Source organism: Orussus abietinus, unplaced genomic scaffold, assembly GCF_000612105.2.
Source record: "Orussus abietinus isolate OABI.00-Male unplaced genomic scaffold, Oabi_2.0 scaffold8, whole genome shotgun sequence".
Classification (NCBI taxonomy): domain Eukaryota; kingdom Metazoa; phylum Arthropoda; class Insecta; order Hymenoptera; family Orussidae; genus Orussus; species Orussus abietinus.
In genome coordinates this window covers 136,709-154,944 of record NW_019395997.1, presented here as the reverse complement: position 1 = coordinate 154,944, position 18,236 = coordinate 136,709, and the positions used below count along the sequence as shown (strand labels likewise).

Here is an 18,236-nt window from a genome sequence, read left to right as displayed (position 1 = left end):
ATACAGAAAAACACATCACAGGGAAAGGACGGACCAACAACGTTAACATTCTTATTTTTCAACCCGAATCAGTCATTACCAAGCAGATTTCCATCACCTACGATAAAAACGGAAATGATTTTTTATCAGACTAAACAACCGATTAAGGAAAAAGAGGAGGATTGGACGAAAGGAACGACCAAACTAGGTCACACATGTTTATTCGTTATTGTCAGACAACACCCATTCGAACAAGACTCGAATCGAATTAAATTTGCACGCGCTCGCGATCGAGCCCACGTGGCATTACACCGTATGTACCGCATATATCTTGCACCTAATGGGTTCAATGATCGCCATATATACCCAGCCACGTCCATGCACATATATACTTGGCCCATAGTTGCAAATTACTCGACAAGCGCAACGGCGCGATGCTATGTGCCAAGATGTCCACACGCCCCACCGCATGCGGCACATCACGGAATGTACCGTCTCAAATAAAATATATAATACACACGAGTGTCCGTAATCATTTATAAAAGTTCCTCACAGAATATATGTATCTATGTGTATATATATTAAATGTCTCTCTCGCGGATGTCGCGTGCAATGTTCGAGCGCAACGACAGAAAATGTACAAGACGGCGGCGTAACTCCTGAAAAATATCCGCACACGCGCGATTACTTATCAATGTATATCGTAGCGTTACTCTATGTGACGGTATACTCCTGTATATGCCTAGTCGGGATGTACTTTCTCAGCTTAGGACAGAGATATTTATCAAAAGATTTACAGAGCCCGCGGACGCTCCGTGAAAATATATTAATTAAACCGCGGTCGTAATTAACGTTACATGCAAGCACTTCACGCACACGCGTGCTTGTACTTTATGTAGTCTCCTTTTTTATGCCTTTTTTATTTATATTTCCGCGCAATTGACGCCGTTTCTTAAAATCTGAACGATTAGGACGTAGCTCGTTAGAAGATATTATTTCTAAGGGACGCTCTTGCGAGAAAGAACATGCTGAAAGCATATTTTTTTTTAATCTTGTGAATTATCGCGTCTGTAAACCGCAAATAACAAATGCGATAATTAACATGGAGAACGTCTTCTAGCGAGTTCCTTCGGCGTCGAGTTGGAAAAAGCGCGAAACTTAATTAAAATTGTAAATTAATGCTTAAATTTTACCGCGAGCCAGAACGATCTTTTGCAACGAATGACTATTGTACAATTAAAACGATTTTTCTTACTTCAAATTGAGCTGTGAATTCGATATCTCGGTGGTTTCACTGATTACACGCGTGCAATCGTATCCTATTACGGTTGATAATTTCAAGAATACATCGTTAAACAATTTGTATAATCCGCGAAATGTAAGAATTGAAAGATGATCATTTAAGTATTATTGTCTTGTTTGTAAAATAATCGTCTAATCATCAAAGATCAAATGATCGTACATTTAAAAATGTTACAATTGTTATCACATTGTTTCTCTGTGAAGAAATACGTTGTAGAAACGTTTGTATAATGTTGATTATTGGACCCTTCGAAAGCTCGATAATGATTGATAAGAGATGAAGAGCAAATGTATTTATATACTTTCGGTAAAGATAATTGCAGCCGGTATCCAGGCCCGCGCCAATACATATTTACAAATTATTTATAACAACTGCTGTCCACTTTCGGGACATCAAGACTTGTCTCTTTACTAAAAGAAAAAAGAATGCACACGGTCCCGTAGCCTTGAAGAAGCGCCACCATTTTGTGGCTCCTACATAGACGAAGATTTATAATTTGATATTTATATCGAATGATAGCGATAATCGAACGACCCTGACGTGTCCGTATTTTTGACTGGCATTCCCGACCTCGAAATTACCACGTAACCAACGAATCAATAACAAGGCTAAACATATAGTAATTATAATTAAATAATTAACTAACACCTTACGCGTGCACCTACAAAGCGACCAAAAATTCTCGGAATTATTCGTTTCTCCGTGATATAAAGATTCTGAAAATATTGAACATACAAAATACGATTAGCTTTAATACGTAGTTTATTATTTTAATTCCGAGAATTTCCTCGTCACCCTATAAATAAATCTAGTGGTTAAAAAATGTCCCCAAACTCGCGCATCCTTATACCAGGTAAAACCAGTGGAATGGGTCTTGTTTTGTGAAATATTCGTCGGAAATTAATGAAGTAATATTGGAATACAACACTTAACAATTCCCTCCAATTTTCTAGTGACGGGTGTAATATGGAAATAAATATATACTAGAATCACGCGATTAGAATGTATGGAAATTCATGTTTCTTTTTCTCTCTAGATCTAGTCGTTCGTGTGATAATACGGAAACGTTACGATAATAATTACTACACTTTATAAGAAATATGGCGAGCACTTGCGAATCCCGTAATGCCCAATAAAATATCTAGTAAAACCATATATTGAATTATTAAACGAAATTATCCGAACTTTCCATGAAACAACCTCGACACTAATAACTACTGTTTCGTCTCGTAATGTTTTATAAACACTTTCCGCGCTTCGTATAACGTATAGTAATTATTACGAAAATAAAATTCGCTCCGTGCAGAATGAAATAACAACTCTAATAAAAGTGAAAATACGAAAGCGAGCACTCTTCTCATCTCATGGCAAGGCACACTGCTCTAATTAATTCTTTGAGTCCAGAATTATGACCCCGATTGAAAAAACGGCTTTCTAGATCAATTGTAATCGAGTCAAACCAACCGGCATGATTTGTGCATACAATTCTGCTCCTCCGTTGAATTATTTATTCCTCTAAGCGAATAATATAGAGCTGATTTAAAGTTAACGACACTTAATACTCTCCAAAAAACACGTCATATAATTTTACAAACAGTAGTGTCGAATGAAGCACGATTGTGACAAGTCGAAAGCCGAAACATTTTTCAAAAATAAGATAAAAGAGTAAATTCGACGTCAGATACTTGTAAGTACCGCCAAGATTGAAAAAGTCAAAACTTCGCATGAATAAATTAAACCCCTTGGACTATCCTCGTCATGAGGCCGACATCTTTGTCTATCTTATATTCCTAGACGTATGAAGTAGTACAAGGAGAGTTAAAGCCATGGCGTTATATATCCTTATACTACTTCGTGCCTACCTACTTACGAACGAATAAATGTCCTTAATGGAACTAGGAAGACTGAATTTAACCTTGTAGTAGCGCTTGCAAACGTTGCAGCTCTTTCAGTAATTCTCTGTTGGTGCCCTCTAAAGCTGTCAGTCTGTCACGGTAAGAAGAATTCTCATTGGCTAATAATGTCACCCTCCTCTCCAATCCATCCATGTACTCTTTCTTCTTCCTCCGAGATTCCTGTGCTGATATCTAGAAATAATGAGACACCTTGTCAGCCGTAATCTTCGGATCCTACAAATATTTGTGACGATCATCGCGTGACACAAATCGTTTAATAATCTCGTACCTTATTTTTTATTTTCCTCCGAACTTTCTTCAAGGACTTCTCTTCCTGTTTCGTCAAGGGAAGTTTGGTGGGCACAGGATATCCCTCGGCGATCAGGGTCCTCTTCTCCTCTTCCGTCAACGTCAGGACTCCGGTGGAGCCCTTCTGCAAATATAAATTTTCTATAAACCATTGTGCTTCTACGGGTCCACAGTAATTAACACACGAATGGCCAGTTACACCGTAATCGATTAAATCATTGATTATCTACCGGTATATTAAAGAAAACGTACTAATCATAAATACTTTTTCAATTATTCCCTAAGAAATGAAAATTGTTAGAATATATTGCTTAGCATTTTAATTACAGTTCTCACCGGTTGGCAGGATATTAATGGCGTGTGAATAGGCTGCCTTGTGGCGTGTGTGTGTGTCCCATTCGTGACCCAAAGCCTGGGAGTCAAAAGTCCTCTCAAATTCTGCACGTGACCTTGCGAATCTCTTCGTTCCGGAGAACAGGAAGCCGAAACGGTTCCCTCGCTGTCGGAACTTGCAGAACTTGGGGGCGTCGGTGGCAAACCTCTTCCAGTGACGTCATTTCCGGGACTAACCGCGTTTTCTAGCTCCATGCCCTGAAATTTTTCAAATTCATCAGTTCCCGCACTTACCGAACACTCGAGAAATATACATAAAACCTTTCGCCGGTAATATTCTAAACGATTGAATCGTTAAACATGACTTAACGGTAAAAAGGTATGGTTTCGTAAAGTATCGCTTACCGGGTAATACTCGTCATCGTCTTCCTCGCTTTCGCTGGGGTGGGAGAGATGATTTCTGGTGAAATGGAGGCTGTTTGGTGCAACCATGGTTATGGTGGTTTTGTCGTCCACCAATGTACAGGAGGGGGAGGGCACTCTAGGGCTTCCAGGTTGACTTTCGGGTTCTCCTTTGATCTCCCGACAGGTGTCTTCGTATGATAAGGAGTCCCTCTGGGTCAAGGTCAACCCCCCAGAGGATGATGCTGGACACGGTGAAGGAGACGCTGCACCTCTTCCTGACGCTGTGTTCAGAGAAATTGCGGGAAAGCATTCCTCTTCCATGTCTGCAAGTTCAACGTTTCATTAATAAATAAATATAGTAAGCAATAAAAATTAATAACGATGACATATTAGCGGGAAATCATCGAGTTCGTCGACAAGTCGCAACTTCTGAGTAACGAGTCTGTCAATAAGGAAAACGTGAGAAATCATGAGAGAGGATTCACTTCGGGGTGTCCCCGTGTTCCTCGCACTCTCCGATTATGTAACATTAAATTATGCTCCAAAGTTCGCACTTTCGTATCTCATTCGTAAAGTGATTAATTCAAGAGACGAAGTTCCATATAAAATTTCTCAAGTTGCAAGAATCAAATCTGAATTCACTAATTTCTAGGTACACTCTCTTCTTCTTACACGGTAAACTATATTTTTGATTAAAATCTACGAGGTATTACCATCGATTCGACTCCGAAGGTCGAGTGTCCTGTGTTGGCTGATCCTATCTTCGATCGGCTCGGCACTTCCGGTGCAGGTGCCACCGGAAGTGGAATTTGGTGTGGGTGGGTTGGCGCCAGGAGTAGCCGGACTCGGTGGAGGACTGGATGTTAAAAGACTGTAACTGTGTTCGGATTTGATAGGCCTGGGACCTCCTAATGCGGCGTCGGTCATCAATCTATCCCTCAAAACAACGCCTAATGTCGTTTTGTCCCTCAGACACAGGACATTTCCCCATTCCTCCTCCCTCGTCGCCATCAGGACATCCTGCCCCAAGGCCTGGAACGAAATCGGATTTTAACAAAATTCCCATGTACGCGCTATAAGAAATTTATTATTCGACACGATGTACGAAAACTCGCGTTATATGAAAACAGTAGTTGTTATAGGAATTCGCGTTGCGAGAACTCGTGTTATACGGGAGTCCACTGTAATTTCTTTTACCTAATTCAATCAACAAGCGAACGTCAACGAAATCAGCCTAAAGTAAATCTGAAATTTCAATTTGAAATTCCCTCATCCACCAGTTTGAAGAGTTACTACGAATGTTGGAACCTCCTGTACGGTTACGAATCATCGACATCGAAAGGAGTCATCGGTACCAAACTCGGAGGGTACGATGAACCTGCGAAGCTCCCTGCTAAAATTACCCGTGCTCCGTAAACGTAGGTAGCGTTACCCCGGCTTTATACGGACGGTCCCCCTCCTCCGGTGGCCGTCCGGGGCCCATGGGGCCCATGGGGCCCACATGGGAGAACGGGGACTCGACTCGCTTCGCGCTCCAGCAATGCGGAACTCAATGCCAAGGTCGCGCCGCCTCTTCTTCGACACGCTTCGGGCCCGAAGGGCGAGCCATTCAACCGGCGGCCTCAGGAAGGACTCGCCATCGAATCGATTACGTCGATCAAATCTCGCGGAAATAAGACTCACTTCGAGACCACTCGAAATGGACGCCGTGGATACACAAAGTGAACGGAAGAAGCGAGCGAGTCCCAAATTGAAAATTTCAATTTTATTTTTTCTATCGTTACCATAAATGTGTACTATCGTGCGAGTCTTCCAGTTAATCAAATTGCTCCAGTAGGGCACTGTCGTGCCAAATACTATCCAAAAAGTCTGGAATTCGAATGTTCAGCCACCCAAGCAAATTTCAGAGTGGACTTCGAGACCGGTCCGAATTTTTTCGACCGCTCTCCACCGAAATCAACGGGCCAGGCGAGAGGTTTGCAAGCCAATTGCTCAGCGATTTCGCGGGGCAATTCAGCGAGGTCGGCACTTTCTGCGAGTCCTCGAGCTCGGTTACCGACCCTGCGAAACCGCATCGAGGTGATCCGAATCGGGTTGGCGACCCGATAAGGAAGGGGAATCAAAAATGCCCCCGAAAATCCGGCATCTCACGGTGCACTGGCTTGCACTTTCCGATAACGACCGTGTCGGAGTGGGGAAAGCGCAACGTCGAAAGTGCTCAAGAAATTTAATCATTCGGTTAATCGTTTTCTAGTAATCAATTTTCTGCGTCAACGTTGGCCGATATGATAAAATGCTTCGTATAAAAGTTGAAGGGACCGATACGCCGAATGGAGTCCGTAAATGTGATTTTCCTCTGCCTAGCATCGAAAGACCGGAAATATTCGATAAGGTACCGGAAGAAATACGGTAACGAATTTTCGTCCGGCATTTTTCACGCAACTCGCATCGTCTGGTTTCCTTTTTCTCGTTTCATTGACGTATAAAAAATCTAAGTCGACTTTGGGATTCGGATTGGGGATTATCACGGTATCGGGCAATCAAACGATTGGGACATGTAACGTGACACATGGAAACGCTTCGACCTTCCTCGAGAATCGATCGATCCTTCATTGTCCTACTAACGTACTCGCGTAATAACAACGCACGTGAGCTGCACGGTTATGCCTCGCATTCCACGTAATCTACCGATATGGAAAAAGTTAGAGAACAGCCAATTATAAACAATTAACCGTCTCCACTAACAAAAGACATTTCCAAACGTCGCATCAAGTCTTTCCCTACCGGAAGCCATTTATTTAATTTTTCTTTAAAGATGAACTCCACGTGAAAAAGATTTATGCAATTATTACAAACTCCGGGATGTTAAAAGACGAAGGCAAAACAGCCGTTAGATACTTCCAGGATCTTTTTCGTCCGAAGTCCTTTCTCTTTTCTCTTCTAGCCTTTGATCGCCATTCTCGAGGCTCGTCCAATACCTTGGAATGCTCTTCTTCTTGTTACATAATTTGACAATACCGTTCAATGCATGCAAGAAAATCTTCCTACTACCAATAAATATTAAGAACCCTTTGAATATTTCTGCCGAAAATTTGGTTAAAGTGGAAACGGCAAAGTCGAGGGAAATGGAAAACAAATGGAGAAAAATATTGCGTGCCGTGGAAAAAATGTAAAAAAAGGATCCACGGCACCATCGATCCGTGCCGGTTAGAGGCTCCGAGGATCCTTTCACCTTTCTCCCCTCGTAATCGATCATGGTCCTGAAGGCATCGGAGACTCGTCGAAAACCTCGGGGTGCTTTCTAGCCGAGTCGAGTCAAGGAGAGGAGAGGAGAGGAGAGGAGAGGAGAGGAGAAAAGAGGAGAGTGAATCCGGTACCCGGCGATGCTCAGGTGAGCTCAGGTGTGCTCAGGCGTGCACCTTGGTCTATGGCTCCGCGTCTAAAGAAGATGGAAGGTGGTCATGGGTACCGGTACCGGTCTCGCCGAAGTCACGAAAAAAGGTGAACGTCCTCGAGTTCCATCCGAACCCGTCCGATCCAAAGACCGGATTACGGCTCTGCCGATACCCGAGCTAACCGGCCGATACGAAACCACCGGATTCCCACTCTATTTACGGAAAAAAGAATGCGCAAGGACACCCTTTCCTCTCAATAATTTACCTGCTCGAGTATGATGCGCTTTGGTCGAATTCAATTTTTTAATCAAACTTGATCTCTCCCAATCGGTATATCTAAAGAAAGATAATTAATATTTCGATCGATTCGATGAATTTTTTCAAAAGTCGATGAAAATCAAAATAGTTTATGTTTCTTGCAACTACGAATGCTATATACGCTTCTCGGTCCCATTTTATTCCACCGATAGGGAAAAATATATGACGTCTCCACCAATGGCATCCTCTAAGTCGAAAGAATTGCACGGCAGATATCGGCGCGTAAAACGAAAAGCACCTTGGTTTTTATTTATTTCCATTTACGACGAGACAGGGGCACGAATGATAATGATCCAATTTATGTTTGATAAGGTCGGGTCTCGTTACACGAAATTTAATGGCAGGGAACGCTGCCGAGAAACCATTAAGTCGCCTACGCGAAAAAATCGGCGCGATAACGAAGCGCACTGGGAACGCACGTCCTTGGCCTGGCTAAGAATGATCGCCGATCGCGACTAATCGACCTGTATTGAATCCCAGATTCGATGGATCGATACCTGCGATTAGATCTAGACGTCCAAGGGATACGAGATTTTTCTTAAAGGCGTATTCAAATAATTACTCGATTAAAACTCTTTAAGAAAGACTGTACAAGTAGTAGGCGACCGGTTCGGGAATAAAATTCGGAGCCATGGAAGGTTGGTCCGAATCCTTCGTCGGGAACCCGATCGACGTTTCCAAAAAGAGTGCTTGACAAAATGTAGAAAATTGAAGAAAATAACGAAGGACCTCTTGCATTGAATCCTTGCAAGCGCGATATAAAAATTTCTGCGATTGAAAAATGCACCTAATAAATTTCCAGTTGGGTCATAAAGTCCGGAGGCATGGAAGGTTTCTTGATAAGGTTATCACCAGGGTAGTTACACGCGTATCTTCTGTTCCGGCAGTAGCGCGCAACAATGCTGGTAGAGTTAGCGGCAAAAACGTAGCTTCTTAACCGGCCTTGTATTCACTGCTGGGGTTTATATCATGAAACTCGTAGGGTCGAATGATGAGCGAAACGCGCCTTTATCATTTGCGGCATCGCGATTTGACCCTGCACGGGCAAGTGTGTGGGCAAATTGATAAGAATGTGTGGTAGAGTCGCCAACAAGAACGTAGCTTCTTAGCCGGCCTGGTATCCGCTGCCGGGGTTTATATATCATTTACGGTGTCACGATTTGACCCTGCACGAGCAAATGCGCGGGCAAATGCGCGGGCAAATGCGCGGGCAAATTGGCGACACGATCGCAAAATTAAGAAGCCAAGCTATCTCCGGCACGAAACGAGCCCGAAGTGTCGAGTCCACGAGTATCGATAGCAGAAAAACCGATACCGCGACAAGTACGACCGGTCCGTTCCGTTTTCTCTTTTCCCGGAGAATGTCCTGTTTCCTGCCCAGAGATGCGCGCGCACTCGTCGGGAACGACAGAAAGCATACAAATAGTTCATTACCTGAAATGGGATTCCATTGTTGAGGTTATCATGCTCAAAACGCTGCCTTCGCGCACGTATCCCCGATATCGAGGGTTTCGACGCACTGACAACTGACGAAAAACTCCGCTTCCTTAGATAACGATCCGACAAGTGATAAGCGGAAAACGGCGACCGAATGTGTTTGAGGCTCGTTGGAAGTTGGGGTTGTTTAAATTTCTTCAAGCGAGTTCATTGTAAACAATTTGAAGTTTTATCGACGAAGGAAATCTGAGATCCAAAAAGGGCACTTTAAAATCGATTAGGCAGAAATTAGGGTCCCTAACGTAGTTCGGGCATTTTTCGAGTTCCATTTCGCCAAATCCCGCAATTAGGCGGTGCAATTAGTCCGCTAATCTAGGTTAGGCGAAAGGCAGGAGAATTCGATGTTTTCGGTGAAGTTTGTCTCGAGTTACGCCGCAACGCGCGGACCAATTATAGCGCAAGTAGAGTATAGGTCATGATACTGTAGTACCGCGAACCATATTACTATTCCGGTACCTCGAACAATTAAATTTCTTTTTCCGTCCTTAATCGCGCGTTTCGGCCACGATTTCGATCTTGCCGAACAGGTATACAGAACAGAGAAATCATTTCGCAACGGTGGACATTTCGGTACACGCCTTTGCAATAACCAAGAACAAAAAAGTAAATCGTAACATTCCAATGTCTTCTACTTTCACATCAATCCATGTATTAAATATTCACTTAGATTGCAATCAAAGATTCAACGGAATTTATCAAGATTTAATTAGTAGCAACAGAGTCCGTAATGCATGTCGATTTATTACAATTCAAGGATGTGCACGGAATGCGGTGACTTAGAGATTCCTCGCGAGTTGTGCAATTTTTGTAAGTGATGAATAAGTTTGGAGTAATGAAACGTTCAAATTCATTTCGAAGTAAAATATTGAAAATTTTTGCTAAACGCAACGAAGTCGGAAAAATGCGTTCCCCTTCGTTGATAGCGCAGTAATGGGAGTGAACTCGCTCCATTTATCTCCTGGACGATAACTTAGTTCCTGATAACACTAAAGATTTCGGAACTGGGTTACATTATGGCTACGTGGGTGTTGGGTTAAAGCAATGCCGGACGGGAATTCGTCGTTTATTGCTGACCCGTCAGGAATATTAGCCAGATTGCAAATGAGGGCAGCTTCTAAGAATTTCTGATGAATTCCTAAGAAAGGATTTTCCCCCATTAGCACCCGCAATTAACTCGACGAGTAATTGCCGCAATTAGTCCAAAATGAAACCTCGATATAGCCCTGCGAAATTACTTAAATGGTTGTTTAAACGATCTCATGGCACGATTCTCAATTTCAAACGATTCCATATTAACGCTCATTTTTAACGATTCCGATATTATCCTCCTGGAACGGGACTTTTTCGCTTCCTCTCTTTCTTATCCTCCCTTCGACAGGGCTCTCTCGGTCTTTCCGAGGCCACTTCCGGCGTGCACCGATGTTCCGTCACTTCCGGTTTTGCGCCAGGAATCGCCCAACCGTGACAACGCCCCGACCTGTGTCGACCGTTCCTTATGCCGCTTCGACAACGAGCAACCAACGAATCGCTTTTTTTATCAATACATACCGTCGCGAGATTACAAATGAATGCAACCTTTGACGAGTCAAAGATTTGATGCTAAAAAAAGCAACGATAAGAGACGCCGATAACAAGAGCGGGCGGAAATGGACGCTGTTCCGAAAATCTTAAAAAATCACTTTTAAATTAGAGAATTGAAAAATAGAAAAATGTATCTACATCACCCCTGACTCAACGTTGTCTCATTAATCATAATAAATGTTGCACTTTTAAACCAAATGCGAGCATAAATGTTGGATTTTTCCGTTTATGCCGAGGCGATTGACGGGTCTTCGCCTCGGATTCCCAACTGGCACATTAATCAGGAAGAATCGATCGCGTCGCCGCCGGAGAAGTAGTTCGAGTAACCGCGTTATTAATAATATGCAGGCGGACGTCGTTACCACCTGCGCAAGCAGAGGATGTTACGTACTCTGTATTCAAGATAAGTCCCGGAAGGACATCGCCGATCGTCACGCAGATGCCCTCTTTTTTCCTCTTTTTTCCTCTTTTTTCCATACTTCGTGACAGCTCCCACGTCGTGACGAAGTGTCGACTTTTGAACGAGTCCAGGACAGGTTTTGAATTTACTCCACAAGTTTTGCGAATTATTTCTCAAATCTACATCCCTTTCGTTTACCACCGAGACAAGTTCTACAAGGTGTACATAATGATATGCTATATAACTTACCGCTCTTTCTTTAATAACTGATATCGCGTCATAAACTGAATTCCTTTTATCACTGATACGTGTCGATAACGCGTCACCTTCCAATCGAGGCGCTTAAGGGGGATAATTTCCAAATTTTCGAAAAATAAACCTCGATACTGGACATGTAAACGTGTCTGTAATTTTGCAGTCGCGCAATCTCAGCCGGACAATTTTGAAATTGTAAAAAGCTTATCTACACCGAAATTAAATATTTCTGTACGTGTCCTTTGACATGTTCCCTGTCGTGTCCCGTGTATACCCAGATAACACATTGTAACAGGACTTACGAGCGAATATATCGCGACAGTCACCATGTAAAGCTATAACAGCAATTTTACGTAATTCGACGCTCGTTATCTTCCCGCATTTTTTTTTTTTTTTTTTTCAACCGCGTTATCAGTCTGGTTTTCCTGACAGCTGGTATATATCCGTGACTGTCATCGTTACAAACGTCAACTATCGAGCACACAATCTGTACCGAATTGTTTATAAATAATTAAAAATTGATTCTGAAACGCACTAGAAAGACATACCCTGCAATTCATGGGAAGATGATTTAAAAAAATGTCGATTTAACAATAATTCTTGTTCACTTTCAGGTTATAATGCAACTAATCATTACGACCGTGATCACTAATGGGGAGAATTTTTGCCCTCGATAACTTAGAAAATCTACAAAGTTGGGGATATAAATGATTTAATACGTCGCTTAAACAACCCGACGAGAATTTAACTCGTGATTTAATATATTTTCGCATTTGTCCGTTTTCTTCTTGGATTTTACGACGAGTCGCATGTGGCAATGAGGCGTCCTGTTTAAAACTCGACGCCTGCAAAGAGTACTTTGCATAAGCAGTATGAATAATCAAGGTACAAAACAAAATAGAACCTTCCTTCGAGTATCTCAAAATACGCCATTCAATCGAGTTCCGAGGAAGATCTGCCGTCAAGTTTAATTTGAATCCGTCGTGCTTTATTTAGAGCGTTATTCAAGATGGACGGATTTAACGCAGTCTAAAAAAAAAAACACACGATTCGAAGCGAAAAGGAAGAACCGTCGCAAGCAATAAGCCCAAGTGCTTGCCGGCCAATAAACAACAATTAGTAATTACCGATTGGCTCGGTGATCGCAGTTCGTTTACGCAATTGGTAGTAACAGCCTCGAACATTACGTGTACAGTGGAACCGAATGAAAGTAATTACAAATGTACAATGCAAATCGAGCTTGAACAATTCATAATGATAGATTTAACGTTCTTCAAGGTATAGAATTTATATAAACGAAACATGCCGAAGGCCTTGAATAAATATCTGTATTCAAATTATATCCGACTCCGGATCCTAATTATATTTGTCTCTCCCTTTAATGTGCAAATATTCAAATTTATATGTATTTCATACCGAGTTATCAAGAATCGAATTAAAATTCTGGTACACCGCGATAACTAGGGGAAAAGGTGTCAATTTTCCAACAGGTATTAATAATTGGTGCCAACTTTGCAAAGAAATGATTCTACATAGAGCTGCTTGTTCAGTTGTATAAACAAAACGACATGCGAGTCCCCTTTCGTAGAATTATGTCACCGTGCACATACATTTCTTTACGTGTGAACTTTTTTCTTATTAAGAACACGGTAAGCGACTACCATGCATAACATGAAAAATTAGATCAAACATGCAACATGCCATCCCCTGTTCAAGAATCGAAACTCTTCAACTATTCGACGAACCTCCGAGTTCCCCGGAATGTAATGGAATAAATCTTATTACCGCCATCACCTCCCGTAATCTGTCCTCTTTTTCGCGTCCGAGGAGACGCTCCCTCTCTCGCCTTCGCTTTCTTCCGTTCCTTTTTCTTCTCGCATCCTGGATTCCGCAATTCTCAAAGACAAATAGATTCGCCCCGGCGAGTCGGGCTTCGAATGCGAGAGAGGCGGCATCCCGTTGGACCGGGACCAATCGATTCGCGGGATCCAATCGATCGATCCCGAATGCCATAGTACATCCTAGATCAAAAGGAAACTGGACTCACCGACTCGGTGAGGTAGGACTCCCAAAGTTCCCTAAGGTCTCCGCTGTTCGCGTCGTAGAACTCCATTTTTTTCCCCCTTTCCGAGCCGATTCTTCCCTACAAGAGACTCTTGTCCATCTCCCGATTTAACGGCACTCCAGGAAGCGGCTGAAAAGCAAACCATTTTTATCATAACGGCACTCCATAAAGCCACTGAAAGTCAACAAATAATATTGTTATAAATATAATTTTCAATGACACAGATAACGACGCGAAACTAAAAGACAATAAAAGGAGTGACTAAAATTCAAAAGACCGTCGGAGATCGTACCGAAATTTCGACTCTTGTCTCCTCGTCGGACTCGTTTGTGAGATTACTCATCTTTACCGTTAATTCTATGCGAACCTGGGAGGCGATTCACACGACCTCGACGAAATCAACCTTCCAAGTTTCTTCCGTCCTACCGAAGTGAAATTTGTCAAATTTATTGCAGGGAGCAGAAGAGATACTACAGGGCCTGTCACCGAAAATTCATTATCTAAAGGCAAAAAGGATATCCCTCGTTATCCCTTACGAAACTGCAAATCGCAACGAATCGGTCGGGAGATTTCCTCAAATTCCTGAAAACTATTCCAGCGGCGTAAAAAAACGTCGGCCATGCGGAAGCCGCTATAGGGGCTTCGTAATCAAAGGGTTAAAATCCATGATTTCCCGAGTGAATACCCCCTCGAAAGTTCGACATAACGGCGAGAATTCGCGCACTCGACATCGGTATGCGCGGTTGACAACCAACCTAGGCATACGAGGCGCAAGTGACAACGACCACTTAACGGGTCGACTCTTCTTCTTCTTCTTCCTCTTCTTTTTCGTCCTTTTCGACGCGCTAAGTATGGGCAGTTAAGGGCGCGCCGATGTGCAATTTATCGTTTGCGCAACCACGATTCACAGATTCGCTGCAAACTATGCGAGAATGAAATTTGCTTTCAAGGTTATCGTACTCCCTTAAATGAAACGTTGACGCGGTTAAGGGCATTCGAATACGCAACCATAAATTGACGAGGAAGCGAGAAGAAACATCGCGGCAACGACCTGCATTTCAAAGGAATGCCGGATTCCCACGTGCAGAAATACCTCCCCGAGATCGCTCGACTTCGTTCTCATGGAAAAGTTAAGAAAATCCGCAAACGAGTCTCGCATACTTACGGATACATTATTCAGAAATTCGATCACGATCTACGCGCTCAACATCTAACGAGTAATCTAGAAATGAATAATCTCCACGTAACGATCCTCCTTACGATTCGTCCTAACTAAACGATCCGTAAAAGTAAATTCACCGATCGTCGAGAACTTATTTGCCTAGCAAACAGCAGCAAACTGGCAAGAGCAATTGGGAGAAAAATGTATAAATTGCATATCGTCGAACGCGCCCTCTTTTCAAATGAAACGTAAAATGAGTGTTAAATTCGACCGGAGGTGTGTCGTGAAACATGGCGACCGGGCGTTCGCCGGTATAACGGAAACAACGGCCAGCACTTTACGGGATCATGTTTTTGTCTCTTTGGAGGAGGTTTGCCCAGTTAAGGGCATATCAGAATACAATGTACCCTTAGCGGGAGTATAAGTCACGGGCGCCATTACAGCGAAAGTGAGAAGAAACCGAGAAGAAACCAGGACGCTTTACCAGCATGTGGGAAATATCTCATGAGAGTGGCTACGAAGTGCCGGCATTTTCTCCTTTTCTTTTTATTTACACTAAATTGTTTGCCAACTCCCTTCGAATCATTCGCGGTAAACGTAACCTGAATCGGTGTCCGAGATAACCACCACAATAATCCCAGTGAGATAAACTTGAATGACTTTCGAGGTGACTTCATCGCACATTACCGAGACCATCGTTTCTCGGTATCGTCCCAAATTATTAAGTAAAGTTATCAAACACCGTAATGTATTACGCCCACGTGTATTAATCAGAGAGATTTGTGTCGAGATTTTATGAAAAGTTACATCATTTAATCAAAGTACGAGATATCGAAACAATTTAAACGCACGTCATTTCACGCGTCACGTTATCTTCGTATCGCTGGCACGAAGGATAACACATTTTTTGTAAGAATTTGATGAAATAATTATAAATCGAAGCAAAGATAAATTCACCTCGAGAGGCACTTTCGGATATCCTTAAATGGAATTATTATCGACACCTCTTGGCACTCATGGATACAAGGATGTGAGGTTCCTACTTGAGAATCACTGCGTCTAGACATCGCTCGAATACGTGAACTAACATTGACCACGAGACGTTCCCGGCGAGTAAAAGTCCGTTCTTCGAATCGAAGGGTCGATAGACATTTTACTCGATATCTTGATCGATACTAACCTCCGGAACGTTGATCCGATAACTCGCAGCAGATCCTGGCGATCTCGGTCGTTCACTGATCTCCAACTCTTTTTATCCTTTTATCTTATTGAATCTCTTATTACGACCACCGAAGTCGTCTCAAGGACGTTAACGCTCAATTCGTAAAAATTATCTTCTTATCTTTTCCGCGTTTTCCAATTTCGTCCCTCCAGTTTTCCTTTCGGACAACAACGGTCATTTCGGAGACATATCGACGTAGATCTCGCAATTCTTGTTTTTCCTTCGGCTTGAAACGGTCCTCTCCTGGATCCGGCTTCCCTGACTCGAGTGTTTGTCTATACACCTCGGCCAAAGAAACCAAGATCCACTAATTGCCGTTAATTCCTGTTATTCTTCTCTTCTCATCCAAACCTCCCTCGGCAACGGCATTCATCAAAATGCAATCCGCAATCCCGGATCTTCCGATACCGCAACGATTCTGCCTCGTAACCGGTCTTCCCGATGTTCCGTTTCCCCTAAAGTGACGATCTTTCCTTCTCCTCTCCCCTCGTTAAGTCTTCGCTCATCGGCATCGCGTCGATCCTGCCCCTCCGAACCTATCTCTCGACATTTCCGACTCCCGTTCGGTCGGATCGCACCTCCCGGCAAACTTTTTTAACGAGAACCGTCGATCCGCATTCTTCTCGTTTTCATCGAGGCAATCGTTGATTCGCGCCAGCCGCCTGCCGGATAGCTCGAAGCACTTTGCGAGCACTCTGCCGGCAACGGTCCGGCGAATCACGTTGCTTCGTAGCACTTCACCGCTTTAAACACGTTGACCACGCTCCGGGTTATCGAGCTGAATTATGCGCTTCACCAGCGCGATCACGTCCAGCTCTGGATCGACGACCCTCGCGCGCGGTAAGCGCGTACACCGGAGCCAGTCGAAGGCGCACTGGCGGCCACTGGCGGCGGCGCCGAGTGCGCTCGCCCAGGAGGCGGTAGAAGGAGCGCACACCCTCCGATAGAATTCCCGAGCGTCGCTCTCTCTCCGCCGCGCTCGGTCCCGCTCGGTCCCGCTCGGTCCCGCTCGGTCCCGCTCGGTCCCGCTCGGGAATTCCGGGCCCCGGGAGAGGGGGCCTCGATCCGAATGCACGGCTGCGTTCGTCAACCCGACTCGCTTCACGGAAATCTGGAATCCCCGTTTCCAAACCGGGAACGCCGTCTTTTACTTTTGAGAGGGCAAGAAAAAAGAGAAAAAGACCCTGCCGGTTTCCTTTCTCGAGTCCCTGTACAGGGTGAGGCACTCGATCGGAGATATCTCCGTTCCTCGAAGCGATACGAGGAAAAGTCAAAGGAACGATTCGTCCGTCTCGAAAGGGGCCGTGAACGTATCGGAAGGTTACATCCGTCAAGGTTAGGTTCCCCGAGATTTCGAGGGCGCCGATACGATTCCTCTGGACTTATAGCGGATATCGAGACGAGTTCGACGACCGGCAATGACATAACCGTCATTTGCGGCGTCACGAGTTACGGAAATCTGGAATCTCGGTATTAAGGCGCGACGGCGACGCCTTGTCGCCGTTCTTTAACTTCTTGCGACCGGTGTCCAATTTTTTATAGGCATCTAGATATACAGGGTGAGACTCTTGACTTTCCCCACCGGAAATATCTCTCCGACAACGGCAGGGAAAAAATCAAAGGAAAGACAAATTTCCCTCGAATCACGAAAAGCATCAAAAGCTCTCGAGTCCCTTTTCCTAACATAAAACCGTTAAAATCTCGATCTTATACCCAACGTTTAGACCAATGCGGCAACGAGCAGGAAAACCGTAAGCACATCTTGCGAAATAACATCGAACCATCTCTTCGAAAGCATAAGCATTTCGCGTTAAGCGCTATTATTGACATACACCCATATACAGATTCTTCTCTTTCCGTAAACCTCATACGCAAACGGAGGCTAGCAAGAACGACGCCGATTCCGGAAAACAAACGTAATATCAAGAAACGTGGGGAAACGCAATATAAGCATTCCACGAAAGCATGTTATCGCGTATACCTATTTTTGCAGGTCGAGGAGGATTCCCACGTGGGAGCTAGCTAGAATTCGATCGAAAGTTGTATGTCGTAACGGGACTTTTCGTTGGAATCCTCCAGTGGAAGCGTGGAGCGTGGAGCGTGGAGCGCGGTGCCTT

The 18,236-nt window shown here is 43.7% G+C and overlaps 1 protein-coding gene across 2 annotated transcripts; it reads right to left on the bottom strand.

Moving 5' to 3' along the window:
- Positions 1-183: 183 nt before the first annotated feature.
- LOC105699409 (cyclic AMP response element-binding protein A) lies at positions 184-18,190 on the bottom strand. Of its 2 annotated transcripts, none has more exons than XM_012424359.2 (7): positions 18,101-18,190; positions 13,718-13,864; positions 4,938-5,256; positions 4,225-4,547; positions 3,823-4,077; positions 3,467-3,610; positions 184-3,369 (listed from the first exon to the last, which is right to left on the bottom strand). In XM_012424359.2, the coding sequence occupies exons 2-7, from the start codon at positions 13,781-13,783 to the stop codon at positions 3,193-3,195; spliced, it is 1,284 nt and encodes a 427-aa protein (XP_012279782.1). In that variant the 5' UTR covers positions 13,784-13,864; positions 18,101-18,190; the 3' UTR covers positions 184-3,192. The 2 variants fall into 2 exon arrangements, with proteins under 2 accessions (XP_012279782.1, XP_012279781.1); XM_012424358.2 differs by lacking the exon at positions 18,101-18,190 and adding an exon at positions 16,078-17,031.
- Between the last annotated feature and the right edge of the window lie 46 nt (positions 18,191-18,236).